Source organism: Rhineura floridana, chromosome 20 (assembly GCF_030035675.1).
Source record: "Rhineura floridana isolate rRhiFlo1 chromosome 20, rRhiFlo1.hap2, whole genome shotgun sequence".
In the NCBI taxonomy this organism is placed as follows: domain Eukaryota; kingdom Metazoa; phylum Chordata; class Lepidosauria; order Squamata; family Rhineuridae; genus Rhineura; species Rhineura floridana.
Window position 1 is genome coordinate 16382551 of NC_084499.1, and position 20845 is coordinate 16403395.

The 20845-nt window shown below is 49.8% G+C and overlaps 2 protein-coding genes across 7 annotated transcripts in view; one reads left to right on the forward strand and one right to left on the reverse strand.

Annotated features, from left to right (window-relative positions):
* Window positions 1-10322, reverse strand: part of SCAI (suppressor of cancer cell invasion) — a 71222-nt gene extending 60900 nt beyond the window's left edge. For 5 of the 6 annotated variants that reach the window (XR_009759758.1, XR_009759759.1, XM_061604057.1 and 2 more), the window contains exon 1: window positions 10152-10322. Coding sequence is in view for 2 of the 6 variants with exons in the window: in XM_061604057.1 (XP_061460041.1) it covers window positions 10152-10198 (47 nt within the window). In the remaining 4 variants the exon portion in view is untranslated. Of the gene's footprint in view, window positions 1-6151; window positions 6170-10151 lie in introns of those variants that run through there. The other variant, XM_061604059.1, reaches the window with a different exon arrangement.
* Window positions 10323-11814: 1492 nt separating this feature from the next.
* Window positions 11815-17641, forward strand: RPL35 (ribosomal protein L35). Its single transcript, XM_061604258.1, has 4 exons — window positions 11815-11922; window positions 13997-14133; window positions 15381-15462; window positions 17428-17641. Exons 1-4 carry the CDS (start codon window positions 11920-11922, stop codon window positions 17575-17577), a joined length of 372 nt encoding a protein of 123 aa, XP_061460242.1. The 5' UTR covers window positions 11815-11919; the 3' UTR covers window positions 17578-17641.
* Window positions 17642-20845: the final 3204 nt, after the last annotated feature.

The following is a 20845-nucleotide window of genomic DNA, read 5'->3' on the forward strand; positions in this document are numbered from 1 at the left end:
CTGCCCTAGGCCAAAGCGAGACCCAGGAGTCTGGCCATTTTCTAGTTTTCCTCGACAAGAAGCAACAAGTGATCCTATCATTTGGGTGGGGAACCTTTTTCAACCTGGGGGCCACAATTCCTTCCAGGCAACTTTCCAAGGGCCGCATGCCAGTGGTGGTGGGCGGGGCCAGAGTCAAAATTAGGTGGAGCAACAAATGCAGAATACACACACATACACACACCTCTATCCTTCACCCAGGCAAGCAAGAAGCATAATCAGAATTCAAGGACGCATTCAAGGAGATGCCAGAGGGTAACAGCTTAAAAGTGGAAGTGCTGGGTCCCATAGCTAAATCTCCTATGCCCCTTCCTTATAGGAACAGGGAGATAACCTTCGGTGAGATATAGACGTGGCAATGACCTCACTGATTGAGACATGGGAGAATCGCCCATAAGGACTCCATCCTGAATTTCCATTTGACCAAGAAATGGTTGACGTGTTTGAGATCCAGGACTGCTCAGGTCTCTCCGTCGCTAAGCCTGACCTCTCTGTTCTGGGGAAACCGGTTCGATGGCATGGATCTCCAAGAGATGTGCAATGACTACAGTATTGAAGTCCTTTGACGTCTGGCTGGGTTGAAAGATGAGGGACTGAGAAAAAAAAAACCGTCCTTTGGAATTCCAGAGTACAGCCCTTGGCTCCAGGGTGAAGGATCCAGCAACTGGAAGTTGTTAAGGATCAGACACTTTGGGGAGGGGGGGAATGAAACTGACCATCCAACACGTTTTCCAGAGTAAGCTGAGGACAGTCATGTGGAGCCAGACTTTTTTGCTACTGCACTGCAAATCCTGTTGGGACTTCACTTCTGGCCCTCTATGGCTGCTACTGCCATCTGGTTGTGAGAGTAGGTGGGTTTGGATGAATGAAAGGATTTAATCTGCTTAGAGCTTTTATCACTGCCTGGGAGTTAAGGAGCTGTACCCCACCCTGGGGACCTAACCCAAAGTTGGCTGTCCTCCTCCCCTCGAGGGAGAATCAAGTGGGTTGGCAGAGGAGTGATGGGCTAATCTGTCCCTCCTCCAACAGCTGATTTCACTCTCCTACATGGAATTCCTTTGATCACCAGCAAGTGGTTCAAAAAACAAAACAAGGCTGTTCTAGTCCCCTACTCAGGCGGTTCTATTACCTGGAGAAGCCAGTTCCAAAGCTGCCCTCTTGCTGCTGAAAAAGCCCTAGCAGGTTTTACTCCAGCCAGGCTGCATACACACCATACATTTAAAGCACATGACTTCTAGAATCATAGAATCGTAGATCTGGAAGGGGCCTATAAGGCCACTGAGTCCAACCCCCTGCTCAGTGTAGGAATCCAACTTAAGAAATACCTAACAGGTGGCTGTCCAGCTGCCTCTTAAATGCCTCCAGTGTTGGAGAGCCCACCACCTCCCTAGGTCATTGGTTCCATTGTCGTATCGCTGTAACAGGTAGGACGTTTTTCCTGATGTTCAGCTGAAATCTGGCTTCCAGCAACTTGAGCCCATTATTCCACGTCCTGCACTCTGGGACGATTGACAAGAGATCCTGGCCCTCCTCTGTGTGGCAGTCTTGCAAGTACTTGAAGAGTGGTGTCATACCTCCCCTCCATTTTCTCTTCTCAAGGCTAAACATGCCCAGTTCTTTCAGTCTCTCCCACAGAATCCTGGGAACTGGGGTTTGCCCTGACAGAGCTACCATTCCCAGCACCCTTAGCAAACTCCCAGTTCTGTGTGCCTTAAACACAAACAGTGTGCACGCAACCCCAGAAATCGAAACCAAAGCAAGGCCTGCACAGCAGGTATCTGAAAAACTCATAGAGATTCACATGGGAAAAAATGTTTCTACAGACAGGACCGGCCCACTAATTCCTCCTCTGAACACTTTCAACTCTTCTTCACCCAGATTTCAGTTTATTGAAATAAGGACACACACACAACACTGCAATGTCAGGCTGCCAAAACAAGGCTCCTCTTTTCCTTGGTTGTTGCCAAGCGTAGATCACACCCCTTGTGGTTCTGGCAGAGCTGATAGAAGGCGCTGGAACCAAATGCCAGCGTAACTTGATATCTCAGCTCAAATGCCATTTAGTTTGCAACAACTTACCCAAGGCAATGAGAGGGAGAGTGGAGAGGGGATAGAAAGAGGGGCAATTATCACTCTTCCAAAAATACAGTTTCTCTTGCCATTACTCTGTCCTGCAGGCAGGTGCAACCCAGAGAGTTTTCAGTCATTCGTGCCACAGTTGGAGCTGTGAAGTTCCGAGGATTACCCAATCAGGTTTATCTTGGGTCATCAAACGCACTCCAGGTTTCGAGCAGTGACAGCTTCTGCCTGCGCTACAGCTAAGAGCTCAGCAGCATCTCTCATGGATCTGCCCTATTAAGAGTCAGCGGTAAGGAGGACTTGGAAGTCAGCAGCCAGAAGCCCAGGGGCCAAATGCAGCCCCCTTTAAGTACCTTCAGCTCCACCAGGCCACCTGGCAGGTGCCAAATTAAAAAGGCAAGTGGTGGAGGTGTTTTTGGCTGCAGCCCTGGCATTTGCTTCATAACCTCCCCCGCCTTAAGGAGAGCCACGCTAGATCAGGCCAATGGTCCATCTAGTCCAAGAAGCCGTTACCCACAGTGATCCCAGGAAGGCCATAAGCAGAGCAGGATGACAACAGCCCTCTTCAGGTTTTGTCCCAGTATACTGGGACCAGAAGCATACTGCGTCTAAGCATGGAGGTTCTATTCACCAGTTCCAGCTAATAAATCTCTCCTCCTCCATTAATTTATCTAATTCCCCATTAAAGCCATCTAACAGCCATACTGCATGCGACATTAAATGCGTGTAAGCATTTAAGGGGCATATTTTTGGCTGCTATTTAAAAGAATCAGTTGCACATTACATGCATTTCACATTGCATGTCGTTTGGCACTAAGGACAGTGCCACATCTTGTGGCAGTGAAAGCTATGAATTAAAATCAGTGTTTGTGCGGAGAAGCCTTTTCTTCTGTCTGGCCTGGATCTCTGGCCAATTTCATTGGCTGGCCCAGTATTGTGAGAAGGAGAGGAAAAACCTTTCTCTTTATGCACTCTGCCCATATCGCACACCCAGACCGGAGAAGTGGCATAGCTCAAAGAAGAGCACATGCCTCACACCCACAAGAACATAGGAAGCTGCTTCTACTGGGTCAGACCATTAGTCCATCTGGCTCAGGATCATACATTGACCGGCAGCAGGTCTCTGGGGTTTCAGGCAGAGGTCTCTCCCAGAGATTGGACCTGGGACTTTCTGCATGCAAAGCAGAAGCTCTGCCACTGAGCTACATCCCAGGCATTGATTCCCCATATGTCCAAGTAGAGCGGTGAAAGAACCCTACCTGAAAACCTGAAGAGATACTGCCGGTCAGTGCAGACAACATTGAGTTAGGCACTCCAATGGTTTTGACAGTATAAGACAGGTTTCTATCATCTAACTGTATTGTTTATTTATAAAATGTATATCCCACCCTTCCTTGCAAGAGGAGCCTAGGGCTGCAACTGTAGAATATCTGTTGCACAGAATTTAAGAAAGTAGGAAGCTGCCTTTTGCCCAGTCAATCTATTTGTGCATCTCCTCAGACTGGCCATGGTTTTCCAGGATCTCAGACCGAGACCATTCCCATCACTTGCTACCTGACCCTTTTAACAGGAGGTGCCAAGGAGCTGACATGGGGCCTTCGTCAGGCAAAGCACATGCTTTACCACTGAGCTAAGGTCCCTCACCTTTGAAAAACAGCCATTCACCCAGTCAATTGTGATGAGTAAGAACTGCAGGGAAGTCTTTGGGGTAAGTGGGGCTGGCCCATCAACTACTAAAAAATAATGTAAATGTACTGCCTTCAAGTCGATTCCGACTTATGGCGACCCTATGAATAGGGTTTTCATGAGGCTGAGAGGCAGTGACTGGCCCAAGGTCACCCAGTTAGCTTCACGGCTGTGTGGGGATTCGAACCCTGGTCTCCCAGGTCATAGTCCAACACTTTAACCACTACACCACTGACCTGAAGGTGGTGCTTCTATAAAATTAGAGAACCAAAACCTAAGAAGATGCCAGCCTTGTGGACCTCCAAGTCTGTTGTCAACAGCATCCTTGCATCACATAAAGTAGCAGTTCAGAGATGGCTATAAGCTTACTTATATGCTATAATAATTATTAGCCTTATTAGCTGGTGGTGTCCAAGAGACTTACATTTTAAATGCATTATACCAGAGTTTCCCAAATTCTGATCCGTGAACCACCAGCGGTCCGTGAGCTTCATTCAGGTGGCCCGTGGCATGTCCACGTTAAATATTCATATTGATTTTTAACTGCTTCCATTATTTCTTGCATTATTGTATTGCACAATTGGAATTCTGTGGCATGCAAACTGCAACACAATAAAATACAATGCAAGAAATAAAAAGCTATATAAATTCAGTTAAAATCATACAGCACCTAGCACAGTGCACTACAATTGCTACAACAGGCAAAAAAAAAAATCATTAAGTGGTTCTCCAAGACCATCAGCAATTTTCAAGCGGTCTGTGGGGAAAAAGTTGGAGAACCACTGCATTATACCATAGGGAGGGAAAGCCATATAAAACATTAACGTTTTCATACAACCCCTACAACTGATTAACATAGCACATACAAAAAATCACCCTGCCCACGTAAACAGCCACAAGAAGCTTTGACAGCTCACTAAGAGTAGAACAAAATCAACTCAGGCCCTGAAAGAACGGGGGGGGGGGGAAGGCAAGTTTTTACGATGTCAAAGAGATGACAGCAAAGGCAGCAGGAAGACCCCAGTGAAGAAAGTACAGCAAAAACACAACTGTAGAAACTCTTGCACAAGGCTACTCACCAGATGTGAGCCATGTCTCACCAACGCCATGCCTGTCATAGCTCTGCCCACTCGACCGGGCATTAACCGATGAGGGGCTTACCAGTGTGCCCAACAGCCACAGATGAACCTGCCACACAGCAAGACACTCAAACAACTGGGACCTGTGAGTAGGTGACATGCCTTAGGACACGGGTCTCTGGTCATTGCCAGGTACTGCAAGCAGAGAGCAATGACAGTCTAAAGCAGGCCTACAGGAAAGAAGGCAACATCTAGCATATCCTAGGGGAACAAGATGGGAAGCCCTAAAAGTGCGACAAGGAAACAGTGAAGAAGAAATCAAAAATGCCAGCGTGGGAGTCTTTCCCTGTCCTACCCAGACATGACAAGGATTTGAACCCAAGACTTTTTGCCTGCAAAGCACATACTCTGTCATGAGCTGAAGCCCTGCCCTTAGGGCTACAATTGCTGGAAATCCAGTTTCTGCGCTGGGGGGCGTGGGAGCTCTCTCCAACTCCCCTCTCCAAGTGGCCCTCCCATAAACCTGACCAGGTGCAGGAGGGAAGGGCAACTTCAGTGCCATGGGGCAATTCCAGAACACAGACCTGTCCGCATTCTGTTCTAATTCCCTGGAGAATGCGTCCTTCCCCCCTCCCCCCGCGACAGGATTCACGAGATGGTCCCTTAGAGATCTGCTTGGGCCACAACCAAAACCATACATTGCACCTTGCAAAGATACAGGAAGCTGGGGCTCAGCGACTGCAGCACCAGCGCAGCCGTGCTCCCGACAGCCCTCCCCTGACAGGTCATAATCTTGATAATTCTGCCCAAAGGGAATTTTCAACCTGACATCCTGACAGTGCTGGAACAATGCCAGTAACATTACACAGCAAACACCAGAGAGAGAGAAAGAGAGAGATGCAGAAACCTGAGCCACTTGTAGAATCGACAAAGGCATGGAGCAGAGGGTGGGCGAAGGAGAAGAGGCAGAACGACAGCTCGGAATCTGTGCAACGCATTTGCTTAATGATAAAACCTTCGGAAAGCACTTTTCTGCATGCATCTATTGCATTCTTCTCTCCGCCACACACACTGCAACCTCCTCCAGCAGAGCCACAGTGCACATGCCTCTCTCTGTCTCTGACACACACACTCTCTCCAAATACAAACCTCTCCAAATACAAACCCCTCCAAGACTCCCTTGCTTTCTACACCTTCGTGGGTACACAGAGAGCATCCTACTCATCAAATGGCGGCGCGGGGGGGGGGGACGGACAATGAACACAAACCTGCTTCCTAAAGCTCCACAGAGACGGCAAAGCAGAAGAAGGGGGGGATGCCAACTTTCAAGCCTTTTCACAGGATACACTGCTCCACAGGCACCCCCCTCACCATGCACAACAGCAGGAACCACTTCCGCTCCACCCCCACCCCATTTTTCAACAGCTGCCTCGCTTCTTTTGAGTTTTTGCAAGGCAATCCAGCCGTCCAAGGAAAAGGGCAAGTCCGTGAGCACAGCCAGCTGACCGTGGCTGAGAGAGCTTGCGTAGGAAGTGTTGATTCACACGCGCAAAGAGCTGATGTCATTCGAGCAACTGGGGAAGAAGGTATTTGTTTTCCAGCAGTAGGTTAAAAGAGAAAGAGACTGTGGAACGCTCAGAGGCTTACATGCCTGTTTACAAAACATATATTTTAAAGATATGGGGGGGTGGAGTGGAATAGCGACTTCTGCTCTGAACCTGTGGAATAAGCCCATTGCTACATGCACAACGGAGCAATGCTCTGGTGCAGAAATCAAAACCCTGGCCTCAAGAATGGGGAGCCAACAGAAAGTGCAGCCAATATGACTGCAGCGTACATCTCCCATTCAGGCTCCTGTAGTCAAAGGGAGATGTAAAAACATGTGTCTGAAGCACTAGGCAATACACTCCCTTGAGAGTTTGGTGTTTTTTTATGCAGGGGAGAGGAGGGAAGGGGAGCATTAAGTCCAAGGTGATGGATTGTTCCCTGTAGGCATCACTCCTTACGATTTGGGGGAGCGGGGAAATTCACTACCTTTCTGTAACCAGCACTAAGTAAAATCTGTCTCTGCAGTTACAAGAACCAAGAAGGGGGGGGGGGAGAGAGAGACCGCCAGCTCCATCCTTGTCTTCTCCAAGGCAACAGAAAAACAACAGAACCTGTTCACCTATCAGCTCCATTTTCGAAGCATCATTTCTGTCCCCCTCCCCCCTCAAAAAAAAACTATGAAAAAATCACCACACACACACACACACACACAGCTGCTGCAACAATGCAGGAGATCAATGGAGGCGACTGAATTTGCAGCCACTAAATTGGGGGAAAGGGGGTCTGGGGGAGAAAAGAGAGATGGTCTTCCTCTCACCTTTTCCGTCTGCAGTGGGGCTTCTGCAATGGGGCTTCTGCACCAGCCTGTGGTTGGAGGGTGTGGGGAAGAAATAAGGCACTGACAGGGGCCGGCAGGGACAAGCAAAGGACGACAACCCCACTCCACCCACGACATGCAAGCACATCAGCGGCAACCTCCATGATTGCAGCTCACGTACATCCCTGTATTTGACAGATACCCAAAGCACATCCTAAGCATATGAGAGCCCTCCCTCGGGAGAGCCTCCCTGTTCCAACATGTTCCCTCACATGGCAGACCCACTCCAAGAGGAGCCATGTCACCCCCTCTTGAGGACTCCACGCTCTTCACCCATCAGTGCTCTTCCCTGCTCACAATCCACCTCCCCTCACACCCCACACAGTGATCACCCTCCATCCAACACATGACACTAACCTTTCACCCCAGGTGGACCATTCCCTAGCCAACGAGGCTGGCATCAAAAGCCATAGCCTCTGCAGTTCAGCACCCATCCTGCACCCATCCCATGGCCAGCCCCCCCACACCCACAACTCAGACCGCTCTGTCATCCATGCCCTTGCCATCAACATCTTCACCACTATCCCCTCCACAGGCCGCCCGCCTCTTCAACAGCCCCATACTAAGCCCTCTGTCCGCTTGCTCCGTCCTCAGAACAGCCCACAAACCACGCTGGGCTATGTTTCATCCTCTTTCTCCACCCCAAATTCAGGATATGCCATTGCATAAATTCCACTCATCACATGGTGGGCCCCAACGAGCAGTCCCCCAAACATGAAGCCCTCACTCCCCAGCCCTCACAACACAGTTATTCCAACACCACGTGCACCTCTACCCCCAACATCCCCAAGCCTCCAGCCCCATAGCCACGTTTCCCATACCACGTCATATTTCAGCATACGATACAGCCATTCCTGCATACACCTTTCTGCTCTCACCCCCGCAATCCTTCACAGCACCCTCATACGCACCAAACCCCCATGATTCACACAACCCAAAGAAACTTCCAAGGCCTCACAGTGTCCTCTCTCCTTCAGCCCCAGCCCCCAAAGCAACCCCGACTCTTCAAACGGCTTCCCCCCACCTCCTACCCTAAACCCCATTACCCCAACCCCCAACTTCCCTCCAGCCCCTCACAGCACCATTACCCAAACCCTTCACTCTTCTCCCCATATGCCCCCATACCTCAAGCCAGTTCATATTCCAGCACACAATCCCCTAATTTAAGGGCCACATTCCCTCATAGGTAACCTTTGTGGGGCCATGTGCCAGAGGCAAGAGGGGAAGATAACTATCAAAAACCCCATTCCTAACCTGCACACATCTCAACCCCCCCTCAAGGGAACCTCAGTCCATCTGAGGACCTTCTACCCTTCTCATACCCCCCACACACACACCATGCCCCCTTTGCCTCCCCAATTCATGCTACACACTCCGAGCCCCAAGGCAGCCCAGGCTCCTCACGCATTGCCTCCTACCCCAAAGCCTTCATTCCTCTTACCCACCACCCCCTCATTCCCCCAGGTCCCTCCACACACACCCCAAGATGACCCTCAATCTGATGGACCCACTCATACCCCAAACCCTTCACCGTACCTCTTTTGCCTCCAAACTCCGCACACTCCTCGGCCTCCAATTGCCCCCCACCCTCTAAACCCTCGGCTCCCCGCAACACCCTGGGACCCCTGCCCATTGCCCTCCTGCCCCATCTCCTCATAGCTCAAGCCCCTCCATGCTTCAACATATAACCCCCCTAATGCAGCCCACATCCCCTCCTGCTCCTCTACCCCTAACTCACCCCACACCCACCCCTCCCAAGGCAACCCTCAGTACAGCAGAGGATGCTCCACACCCCACATCCACACCCCCACCATAACCCTTTCCTCTCCATCCGCCTACACTTTACACCCCAGGCGGCCCTCAATACATCAAAGCGACCCTCCACCCCTCTCACACCTCAAGCCCCTCACCAAAACTCCTTTTCCTTCCTTGACCCCCAAGTTTCACACACCCTGAACTCCAAAAGCCCCAAGGCAACCCGCAATATGTCAAACGACCCCCCAAATCCACACCCCCATCCCCCTCCTGCTCCCCCACCCTCAACATCCACCCCAGAACCCCCAAGGCAACCCCACCACACACCAGACAGCTCTCCACTCCTCACCATCCCTTTTTCCCTCGCTCAGCCGCCCAGTCTCCGACACCTGCACCCCAGAACCCCCAAGGCGACCCACAAACCGTCAGATTGTCCCCTCACATACCCCAGACCCCTCCCCAGTCCCCCTTTCCCTCCCCAGCCCCCCACACTTTCACACCCCCTCCATCCCAGAGCCCTCCCCTCCACAAGGCAACCCTCAACGGGTCAGATATCTCTCTACTCCACACCTACCCCAAACCCCTCACCATCCGGTTTTCCCCTCCAAACCTCTCACACTCCTCAACCCCCCCACGCCCACCCATCCTCCGCCAGGCGACCCTCTACCCCCAAAATACCCCAAACCCCTCCTCAGCTCCAACAGATTCCACACCCCCTCCACCCCAGAGACCCCCCTCCACGCAACCCTCAACGCGTCACTTGACCCTCTACACCCCACATACCCCAAACCTCTCCCCAAACCCCCTTCAGCCCCCCACCCCACCCCACCCCACCCCACCCCCGAAAGGCGACCCTAAACCCTTCTCATTGTCCCCTCACATTGCCATTACCCCCCCACACATGTCCCCATGTCGCACAGGTAGGCGACCCCCACCCCACCACCCCACCCCCGAAAGGCGACCCTAAACCCTTCTCATTGTCCCCTCACATTGCCATTACCCCCCCACACATGTCCCCATGTCGCACAGGTAGGCGACCCCCACCCCACCCCACCCCCATCACCCCAAGCCCCGCCCACGCCGCTTACCTGGAGGCCGGGCCGGTGCGGGGCTGGCGGGCAGCCCCTCTCACCATCCGCGCTCCGGAGCCAACCTGCTGATGCCGGGGCGGCTGCTACTGCAGGGGCGGCCCCTCCTCGCTCGCTCGCTCTCGGCTGGAAGGTAGCGACACCTCCCCGCCTCCACCGCAGCCCAACCTGAGCACGGCCTCCCTCGACCCCCCCCCGCTCCGCCGCTCCGGCTCCCTCATTGGCCCCGCGGCCCCAGAGGCAGCGTGCGATTGGCCGAACGCGCCGCCGCTCTCTCGCGCTCGCCCTCAGCGGTCCCCTGTATTCGGAGGCAGGCGAGGGGCGGGAGCAGTTGGAAGAGAGGAGAGACGAGCGCCACCTCGAGGGCAGAGCGAGGCGTTGCACGGAAAAGAGAGGCCAGACTACCTGCGAGGGGAGAGGAGGGGCCTTCTGTCCAGGACACGTGTGTGCGTGTCAAATCCAGAAGTGCAAGTTCCCTTCATGTTACTCACAGCCATGCCCCCACTCTTTTTTTTTTTGCTGCTGGGTTGAGAATGAGATCCTTGTTAACGCCTTCTCCCACAGCAACAAACATCCCTAGGAGCCAATCAGCATGAAAGGGAACAGTGTTAGCTACTGCAAAGAATCTTCTCAGTAGCTGACACACCTCCTTTCACTCCGATTGGTTCCAATCAGCAAGAAAGGACAAGGGAGCATGTTAGAAGACTCTTTTCAAGCCCTTTTTATGCTAATTGGGTTGTAGGTTACTGGAGACATAGGGACCCTGCTGGGACCCTGCTCCCAAGAAAGTATGGGGTCTAAGACCCCCTGAGACCCTAGATGACTACACCCCTGCTCGGAAAGCTTTAAGACATGGGTAGGGAACCTGCCACCCTCCAAATTTATTGGACTCCAGCTCCCAACAGCTTTTTATTTCGTTTGCATTTTACCTGATTGAATGGTGTTGCTCTATAACTGCTAAATAATTCGATTACTATATTGATCAGTGCTTGATCAATATAGTAATCAGATTATTTAGCAGTTATGGAGCAACGCCATTCAGTCAGCTAATTCCCGATTTCTATGTATGGATGTGAAAGTTGAACAGTGAAAAAAGCAGACAAGAGAAAAATCAACTCATTTGAAATGTGGTGTTGGAGGAGAGCTTTGCGCATACCATGGACCGCGAAAAAGACAAATAATTGGGCGTCAGAACAAACTAAACCAGAACTATCACTAGAAGCTAAAATGATGACACTGAGGTTATCATACTTTGGACACAGCATGAGAAAACATAATTCACTAGAAGAGACAATAATGCTGGGGAAAACAGAAGGGAGTAGAAAAAGAGGAAGGCCAAACAAGAGATGGATTGATTCCATAAAGGAAGCCACAGACCTGAACTTACAAGATCTGAACAGGATAGTTCATGACAGATGCTCTTGGAGGTCGCTGATTGATAGGGTCGTCATAAGTCGTAATCGACTTGAAGGCACATAACAACAAAAATTAATCAGCGCTTAATGCAAATGCTTAACATAAGTCTCGTGGGGGGACAGTGGAAATAATGCACCACCTAGCTGCAGCGGAACCTCTCATCCGGTTACACGGGCTAAACCATTGCGAGAGGAGAGGGAAAGAAGAGAATAAAAGCTCTTCCCTCCGTCTTCCTTTCCCCGCCCGTCACCCCGAGCGTTATGCGCTTATTGGTTGATCCGGCCTTCGGGTTTCCTGTTCCTTCCCGGCTTCCGTCCTTTCCGGTTGGTCGCCTGGACCGCTCGTCTCTGCCATGGTGAGCGCGTTGGGGAGGGGGCGACTTTAATCCGGTTCCATCGGTTCCGAAAAGGAGGTTTGGGGCCCTGGGTGTGGGTCGGATGGGACGGGGAAAGGCCGGAGGTGTCAGGCGAAGCGAAATGGGGGGAGCACATCGGAGGATGGAGTAGGCCGCGCTGGGGCAGGCTTAAGATGTAGAGCCCCGGGTGGGGAGAAGGAGAAGGAGGAGATTAGCTTATAGGGCTACTAAGATGGCTTGCTGGCTCCCCTTCCTTGTTGGGCGAGATGTCAGTGGGAGGGGGCTGCCTTTGGGGGAAAGGCTTAGAGCTCCTCATCGCCAAGGCTGCATGCAGGCCTTTTCACACTTTCCACGCTGACATACCCGGGTTTGCTGTTTTAAAAGTGTCGTCGGCGGGTCTCCCGAGAAGCTTGGGCCTGGCCCCACCGGTGGCTGCATCGCCAGCTGACAACTTGGCGTGCAGCGAAGTTGAGCGGGTAGAGCCGAGGCCTCGTTTGCACGTAGCAAGCTGCCTTGTTACCAGGTCAGGGCGCTGGGCCAGTTAACTCCTGCACTGACTGGCGGCGGCTCTCGAGTGTTTCAGCGCTGCTTGTGGACCAGCCCATAGTCGCCTGCATCTCACCTTCACAGACGAGGAGGGTGCTCAGCTGTGGATATGTTCCTTTAACGTACTTTGTTAAAAAAAACACCACCTGATTGCCCTTACGTATGAAAAACTCATGGGAAGGTGCCTTAGATAGAGGCACACGGCTGGCTTGGGTTCATTTGTGTCAGTGGGTCTGCTTTGAGTAAAGCTACGTTGGGTGCAGTCTCTGTTTTAGTTTGTGCATCTTTCCTGAGGAACCTCTTTCCCTTCCTACAAACTTTCTTCCTTGCTGGGTGTTCTTTTTCCTGCATGTGAAGAGAGACTGCGATCTCACGTCATGTATCTAAGTGTGTGCTGTGCCATTTATTTATTTACTTATTTGTTACACAGCTCTCTTCCTCCACGTTTTATGTATCTAAGCATGCGCTGTGCCATTTATTCATTCATTTGTTACACGGCTGTCTTCCTCCACACTTTATCCACACAACAACCCTGTAAAGTAAACTAAGCTGAGAGACTGCAACTGGCCCAATGTCAGTTAGTTAGCTGAGCAGCCATTTGAACCCTGGACTCCCAAGTCCAAGTCTACTCACACGTTATCCTAAACTAGGCACTCTGACACAGGGGTAGCTGATACGGTGCCCTTCAGCTGTACTGGGATTACAACTGCTATAATCCCAAATCATTAGGCTTACTAGTGTTGATGGTAGCAATAATCCAGGACGCCATATTGGTTATTCCTGCTCTAATGTGTAACTGGAAGCACAGGATGCTTCCTTGGGAAAAGTAGGGTTTTTTTTCACTCCAGGTAGTGGCTGCAGAGTTCAGTTGGTAGAATGGGCCACGTTGAAAGTATCCCATAGATCTGGATTACGGCGATCAGCAATGCTAAAGTAGTGTGTGACTTAATTGGTATCACTGATGGAGAGGCTGTCACTTCATTTGTGGTTTGCGAAGGAACTGAGGTTTTACTGAATGGGAGGAGCGCAGCTGAGCTCGGAGAATTGCCACTATCTTTAGGGCGCAGTTGTATGGAGGGCTTAAAAGGCCCTAGACCTGAATTTCTGAAACCTGCAGTCAGGTCTGACAGTACCTGGCATAAAATAAGAATACAACCCTTTTTGCAGCAATAAGTGGCTAGAAACTTCCATTTTTAAAAATAAAACTTGAAAAGCTGAGATTTCCGGAAGTGGAATTCTATAATAATACCACATTTCATGGCTCTGCAACATACAAACACCTCTGTAAGTACACCTGCACAGAGGAATAGGAGCTATTTTGACTTTTACCAACCCACACCATATGTCTCTGGTGGGTCTACAGGGAAAGAGGAGAGTCTCTTTATTTTAAAAAAATTCACAGCATGCTAATTACCTGTGGCCTTCTGCACCTAGCGTGGGAGGATTCTGCGTGATGGTTCCTCAAGGACAGAGCAAAGGGGAAGATGTAATTGATGGGTCTCGTGCTGTATTTTGTTCTTCTTCCTAGGCCAAGATCAAAGCCCGCGACTTACGAGGGAAGAAGAAGGAAGAGCTGTTGAAGCAGCTGGATGACCTCAAGGTGGAACTGTCTCAGCTGCGTGTCGCCAAGGTGACAGGCGGAGCAGCCTCCAAACTCTCTAAGATGTGAGTCTTCTGCCTCTTTTAGGACTTGGGTGTCGAATGTTTGTAGGGATGTTTGGCGTTGTTAGCTGCAGCCCTCTTTGTCCTCCTCACGCAGGGAAGATGTTTGCTGCTCTTGGTAATGGCTGCTGCCTCCCCCCAATCCTAGATGCTAAACGTTTATGGTTGTATGCATACCTGGCAGCCTCTCACAGCAGCAGGCCGATAGCGTCTGGTTTAGATGGCTGCAAATTCATGATTGCTGGTCTGTCCAGAACGATTATCTATGATTACCGAGTTTAGTCTCCCTGTTCAGAAGGAGTAAACCTCTGGTTACTGAATGAAGATGTCACCATTCTAATCTTGCTTTGATTTCTCCCTGTGGTGTTTGATTAGCCACAGCTAGAGACGGTGGTGAACTAAATGGACCTTTGGACTCGTCCAGCATGGCAGGTCCTATGTTAGTCCACCCAAGTCTCTGAGTGGCACTGCAGTGGTGTTGGTCACTGGCATGGCAGTTATTTGAAGCCTTTTTTTGACCACTCTTAGTTCCCGAAGCAGCTTACAAAAGTCCCTGCCCACAGCCTTGCAACCTAAAAGACACAGCACAAAAGAAAAAATGGGGAGGAGGGAAGAGGAAAACAAGCAGGCCACCAGTGCTTACAGTTACAGTAGTTGCAATTACCAGTTCAGGGAGAGGAGGAGCCCAGCAGAGCTGGTCTTTCAGCGGAGCTGACAGAGTGGTCCTGCCTCCCAAATCTCCCTCTGCTGCAGCCCAACGGAACGTGCAGAGTGTTATCATACGACCATAGGAAGCTGCCTTATACCGAGTTGCACCATTGGTCTGTCTGGCTCAGTGTTGCGTACTCTGGCTGGCAGCTGCTCTCCAGGATGTCAAGCAGGGAGTCTTTCCCCGCCCTACCCGGAGATGCCATTGGGGATTGAAGCGGGGACCTTCTGCATGCAAAGCAGGTGCTCTACTGCTGAGCTGTTGCCCTTCCGACTAATCCTTGCTTAGTTGATCCCCACAGCTACCCTGTAAAGTAGGGACTAATTATTTCTCCCCATTTTGTAGTTAGCGCTTTGCTGAAAATCAAGCCAGAGACGATTGGAAACACCAGATCCCCAGCTAGCACACAGTGCTTCTGACTGATTTATCCATTGACAGCGGTGCATTTAAGCATCCAGCACGTTGCAAGGATGCAAAGTTCACCCAATGCTGCCTGCTGCTCTTTTGTCCTGATCCCTGTCTGTCTCTTTCCCCCTTGCAGCCGGGTGGTTCGCAAATCCATCGCCAGAGTGCTGACGGTCATTAACCAGACCCAGAAGGAAAACCTCAGGAAGTTCTACAAAGTGAGTCTGAAGCTTCATTTCTCGGTTCTTCTGCATCCTGCCTTTTTTTGTTGCAATGCCAGTCGAGGGTTCAAGAAGACAAAACCAGTACAACTCTCCCAGTGAACGCCTGGCAGCGCCTTGTGCTGTAGCCACAGTCGAAGCTAAAGAGCATGTGACGTGACTTCTGGAGCCTCATATTATGGGTTGCAACCAATGTTAGTCATTCTCGAAAGTAGACCCTTTGAGTTTAATGCACATGAATCTGGCCTCATCTGCACTATACATTTAAGGCAGTATTTTACCACTCTAAACACTCATGGCTTCCCCCAAGGAATCCTGGGACCTGTAATTTGTTAACAGTGCTGAGAGTTGTTAAGAGACTCTATAACCCTCACGAAGCTCCAATGCCCAGAGTAGTTTATCAACTCCTTCTCCCAGGGAACTCTGGGAACTGTAGCTCTGTGAGGGGAACAGGCGTCTCCTAACAACTCTCAGTACCCTTAAACTACAGTTCCCAGGATTCCTTGGGGGCAGCTATGACTTTTTGAAAATGGTGTAATACTGCTTTAGATGTATAGTGCCGATAGGGTCTGAAGCTAGGGCCATTCATCCCATTATCTCTGGAAAGCTCCAAGTTCCTTAAATTCTCTAAATATTAAGAGAGGTATGAATAATCTCAATATGGGGGCAAGGGCGGTTTTCCCACATAGTGCTATCTATTGCAAGGCTAACACCCAGCACTGCTCGCAACCCTGTGGATGCAGTGTGAATCTGTACTTGCTAAAGCAGCTTCTGCTGGACGGTGTTGGTTTAGCCTGTCTGGTCTAGGCAGCTGTTCAGCAGGTACACCTTTGAAGGCGGCGTAATTCTGCACGTCGGTCTGGGCGTTTGGGTAACTTGAACCTTTCGAAGGAATGGTGCCCAGTGAGGTGGGTCTTCTGGAAATCTATAATTACAAAACATTGGGGGCAGGGAGAGTTCTGGTGCTGTACATGAACGGTGGGGAACCTTTGCCTCTCCAGGTGTTGTTTGGACTCCAACTCCCATCAGCCCCAGCGAGCATGGCCAAAAGTCAGGGATTGTGGCAGCTGTGGTCTAGCAACACCCAGAGGGGTTACACAGGTTCCCCACCCCTGCCCTAAGTCAATCTGTGTGTGGTTTGGGTATGTTCGACTTGCTTTTTGTAAGCAAAACCTTGTAAAGTATACACTTATTTTTATGCGTTTAAATGAGAAATGTGTACTTCAGAAACTTTTGCGTACAAAATAAAGCCAACATTTTTCTGCATAGCCAAATGCAGATAATCTGAAATCTCTAAATCGGCTCTCCATACACACACCCTATTCTCCAACAATTGGTGTTCAGAAGCGTGGTGCCTCAAATCCTGGAGGTAGCATCGATACCTTCAGGACCGCCTGGGCCCTTGTATCTCAGTTTGATCACTGAGGTCATCCAGAGGAGTGCTGTTGGTTGTCCCCCATGTTAACAGAAGCCCAACTGGCCTCAAATAGAAGTTGAGCACTTAATGTCACTGATCCCATTCTGTGGAACACTCTTCCAGTAGAAAGTGAGCAGGCATCCTTCCTTTTGACTGTCAGGTGTCTCTTGAAGAGCTTGTTATGTCAACAGGCCTTTGTGGCTGTTTTAGTTTTTATTTTTGATGAGCCAGTTGCATTAATGATTCTCTGTGTTTTTTATTTTTAAATGGCTTTTTGTGTTTTAACATCGTGCGCTGCCTTGATATTTTATGATAGGGCTGTATAGAAATAGTTCTAGAAATAAAACAAAGGCACCATGACTTCCAGCCGTTGATCGCCTTTGTTGGGCCTGCGTTTGCCTCAGGCGGCCAGGGATGTCTTGTTGTCCGAGCCTGCCTGATGCAGAGGTGTGGGCATTTTTGTGCGCTCAGCGTTGCAGACTGCAGTTTGCCTGTGTTGTCTCTAGCATCCCGTTTCTGAGATTGACTTCTGTCTCTGCAAACAGGGCAAGAAATACAAACCTCTCGACTTGAGGCCTAAGAAGACGCGTGCCATGCGGCGCAGGCTAAACAAGCACGAAGAGGGTCTGAAGACGAAGAAGCAGCAGCGGAAAGAGCGCCTGTATCCCCCTCGGAAATATGCCGTGAAGGCATGAGCCTTGGGTGTGCAACTGGTCCACCGGCTACCATTTTCCCATTAAAGGTGTTTTGTCTTTGGAAGCTCTTTGCCGTGGTAGCATCTTCTTGACGTGGTTTCTTGCAGCTCCAAGAGGGTCACCCTTAGCTTCTTTTTTTACAACTTCCCCTACGCTTTTCAGAATAATACCATCACGTAGGATATCCTGACAGAGGTGGAGGCTTTGAGGCACTAGCGTGGAGTCAATGAATCTTTAATTTTTTAAAAAAGACTTGGTCTTGTTGCTGTGTGATGTTGCATCAGGAAATCGGAAGAAGACCAGAGTGCTATTTATTTCCTTTCTCACAAGCCATGTCACATTGTAAGATCTGATTTGCTGGAAGGGCTATAGCTCAGCGTTCGAGCATTTACTTTGCATGCAGAAGGTTCCAGGTTCAATTTCTGGCCTGGCAGTGTAGACAGTACTGAGCTGGCTAGATCAATGGCCTAACTCTGTTTAAGGCATGTTCCTATGGATGTTTCACACATGAATGCAATCAGGTGGTATTCTTTTAACAAAGTACGCAAAAGGAACATATCCATAGTTGAGCGCCCTTCTTTGTGAAAGAGATGTGGGTGACTATGGGCTGGTCCACAAGTAGGGCTAGCCCATGAGTTGGGTCAGCCTTCTCCAAGCTGCTGCCCTCCAGATATTGTTGGGCTACAACATCCATCAGCTCCATCCAGCAAGGATAATTTGTAAATTGGCTTCTTTGGAAACTACGGCTTAAACAAATTCTGCTTAATCTCTGGTTTGCATACAACACTGCACTGGCAAGGGGAGCCCAAGGCTTTGCTCATGTATTTGTTGGCAAGTGAACCAGCCCTCTATAAACATGCCTGATGGTATTCACTTGTGGGGGGGGGTTACCCTTGCAGCTGAACCAGTGATCTACCTTGGTCCTGATGTTTTGATTGAGAGGCTTCTCAAAAAGGCAGGAAGACTATCTGACAATTCTGTCAGTATCTGTTGGCCGTTATTTCATTACAAAGCACCATCAATGTGCACGTGGTGCTTTGCAAAGTGCAAGAAAACAGGTCTTTGTCCAGAGGAGCTTACAATCTGTGACTTGTTACAATGACAGAGTGGAAATTGGAGACCCCTTTTGTGCTGGCAAAGATATGAGGTTGTGCTGCTCCCAAGAATCTTTCGAATGACAAGCTTAGGTAGACCAGTAATGTGCTTCAGGGTATACTTAAATATGTAACAAGCAGGTGGTGAATGAGATTGACGTAGTGGAGAGAATTATTCAGATTGACTGCTGGTGTTTGGTCTCTGAGAACTAAGACAAGCCCAGAGGCAGTGAAGACTGACAGTAGCTAAATCAGTCAATGTTATGTATTATGCCAGCCTTCACCAATCGAGTTCCTTGTAAATGTTTTGGACTACAAGTTTCATAATCCCTGTCAGTTGCCCATGCTGCCTCAAGCTGATGGGAGTTGCAGTCCAAATCATTTGCAGGGCACCAGGTTGGCTAAGCCTGTATTATGGAGACTGAGATGATAGAATTCTGGACTGTGCCATCTGAGACTGCAGATAAGGTGCCGTAAATCAGCACAGGAGAGAGAAGTTCAATATAGCTTTCTCTCTGATGTGTCAGTTGCTAGTTTATTGCATCCAGGGAGGTGCTTTTTTTTTAAAAAAAAAGTAATTTAAAAATGTAATCCCCCATTGGAAGTGATAACAGTCAAGCTGCCGCTCACTTTGCCCAATGCAGCCTTGGCCAACCTGATGTTCTGGGCTACAACTCCCATCAGCTGGCTGAGCTGGTGTAATGCGAGTGTTATCCTCATTCAGTCAGTTTATATCCTGCCTTTGCTCCCAGTGGAGCCCAGGGTGATAACTTTCTTTATAAGCTTAAGGTATCTGCAATGCAGGGAGCCTGATTCTTGAGTAGGACAGGGAGGAAATACAATGGAAGGCATGACCATAGCATCGGTCAGACACAGGTCTGAAAGAAACAATTTACAAAGCTCCCATGCGGGCAGGATTCAGGAAAATAAACGACCTTCACTGGCATGCTCCCTCACCTTTGTCCAAGCCAGAGGAATTCTGGGGGTGAACTAACGTGGTTGTAGGGTAATGCCTCAACACCAAGTTCCTACTGGGAGGAAGGGCAGGATATAAATCTAACCAATGTTAGGTTTTTCCAATGGAACAGATGGCCTTCTGATGCCAAAGTAAGGGCAAATACCTCCTTTCTGGAAGCAAATAACCCTGGATTTCATATGGTGCGTGTTTCCTTCTGGGACAGTGATGGTCCTCGTAGACAAGGATAGCCCTGTTCTCCATAAGGTCCTTATCTATGGCTACTGGCCATGATGTCTAAACCGCCTCCACGGTCAAAGGCAGTATGCTTCTGAATACCAGTTGCTGGGCATCGCAAGTGGGGAGACCGCTGTTGCACTCAGGTTCTGCGCATTTCCCACTGGCATCTGGTTGGCCACTAGGAGAACAGGATGCCGGACTAGATGGGACACTGGCGTGATCCAGCAGGCTTACGTTCTCATTTTTCATTGTCTCGCCAAAGGGAAGGGGAAGCCATTGGGCACCTGAGGCTACATTATTTTTTATTTATTAGATCTATATCCTGCCCTTCCTCCCAGTAGGAGTGAGTCAGACTATGGGTCTAGCTCGGCCAGAACTGATGCGGTGCCCTTCAGCTGTTTTGGACTACAACTCCCAAGCCGTTTGCTGTGCCGGCATGGGCTCTTGGAAGTTGTAGTCCACAACATCTAGAGGGCGCCATGTTGGCGACACCTGCTCTAGCTCACTTGGTCTTGTCCTCTGATAGTGGCTCATCTGCCTCTGATCTTGGACCAATCTTGGATCTTCTCGCCGGAGACTGAATTGCTGGCATACGAATTTGTAGTTTGTTTTCCATGATGTTGGACTTCAGCTATCCAGGAGTTTAGATTTAACAATGTCTTAATTTCCGAAGGATCTTGTAAGAAGTACTGCTTCTGGTAAGTTGGGTGGGGAACCTGTTGGACTCCCAACTCCCATCAGCCCCTATCAGCATAATCACTGGGAACTATAGTCTAACAAAATCTCAAGGGCCACAGGTTACCCACCTCTGTTTTACCCTGTGTACTACCCATCCTATCACACTGGCTCTCACAACTGCACAGCTCACCAAAAAACCCCCAGTATCTGCAGCTTTTTGTATTCAACAAAGTTATGGGCACTTAATTGCAAAGCATATTTTTTGTCGTCGGAAGTTGTAACCAATGTTTTTGGAAAACAC

What these genes read in the sequence shown, in the direction of transcription:
- RPL35 (XM_061604258.1), top strand. An exon ending in GCCTCCAAACTCTCTAAGAT is followed by an intron (nt 14,134 to 15,380) that starts GTGAGTCTTCTG and finishes TCCCCCTTGCAG; the next exon opens with CCGGGTGGTTCGCAAATCCA. An exon ending in ACCTCAGGAAGTTCTACAAA is followed by an intron (nt 15,463 to 17,427) that starts GTGAGTCTGAAG and finishes CTCTGCAAACAG; the next exon opens with GGCAAGAAATACAAACCTCT.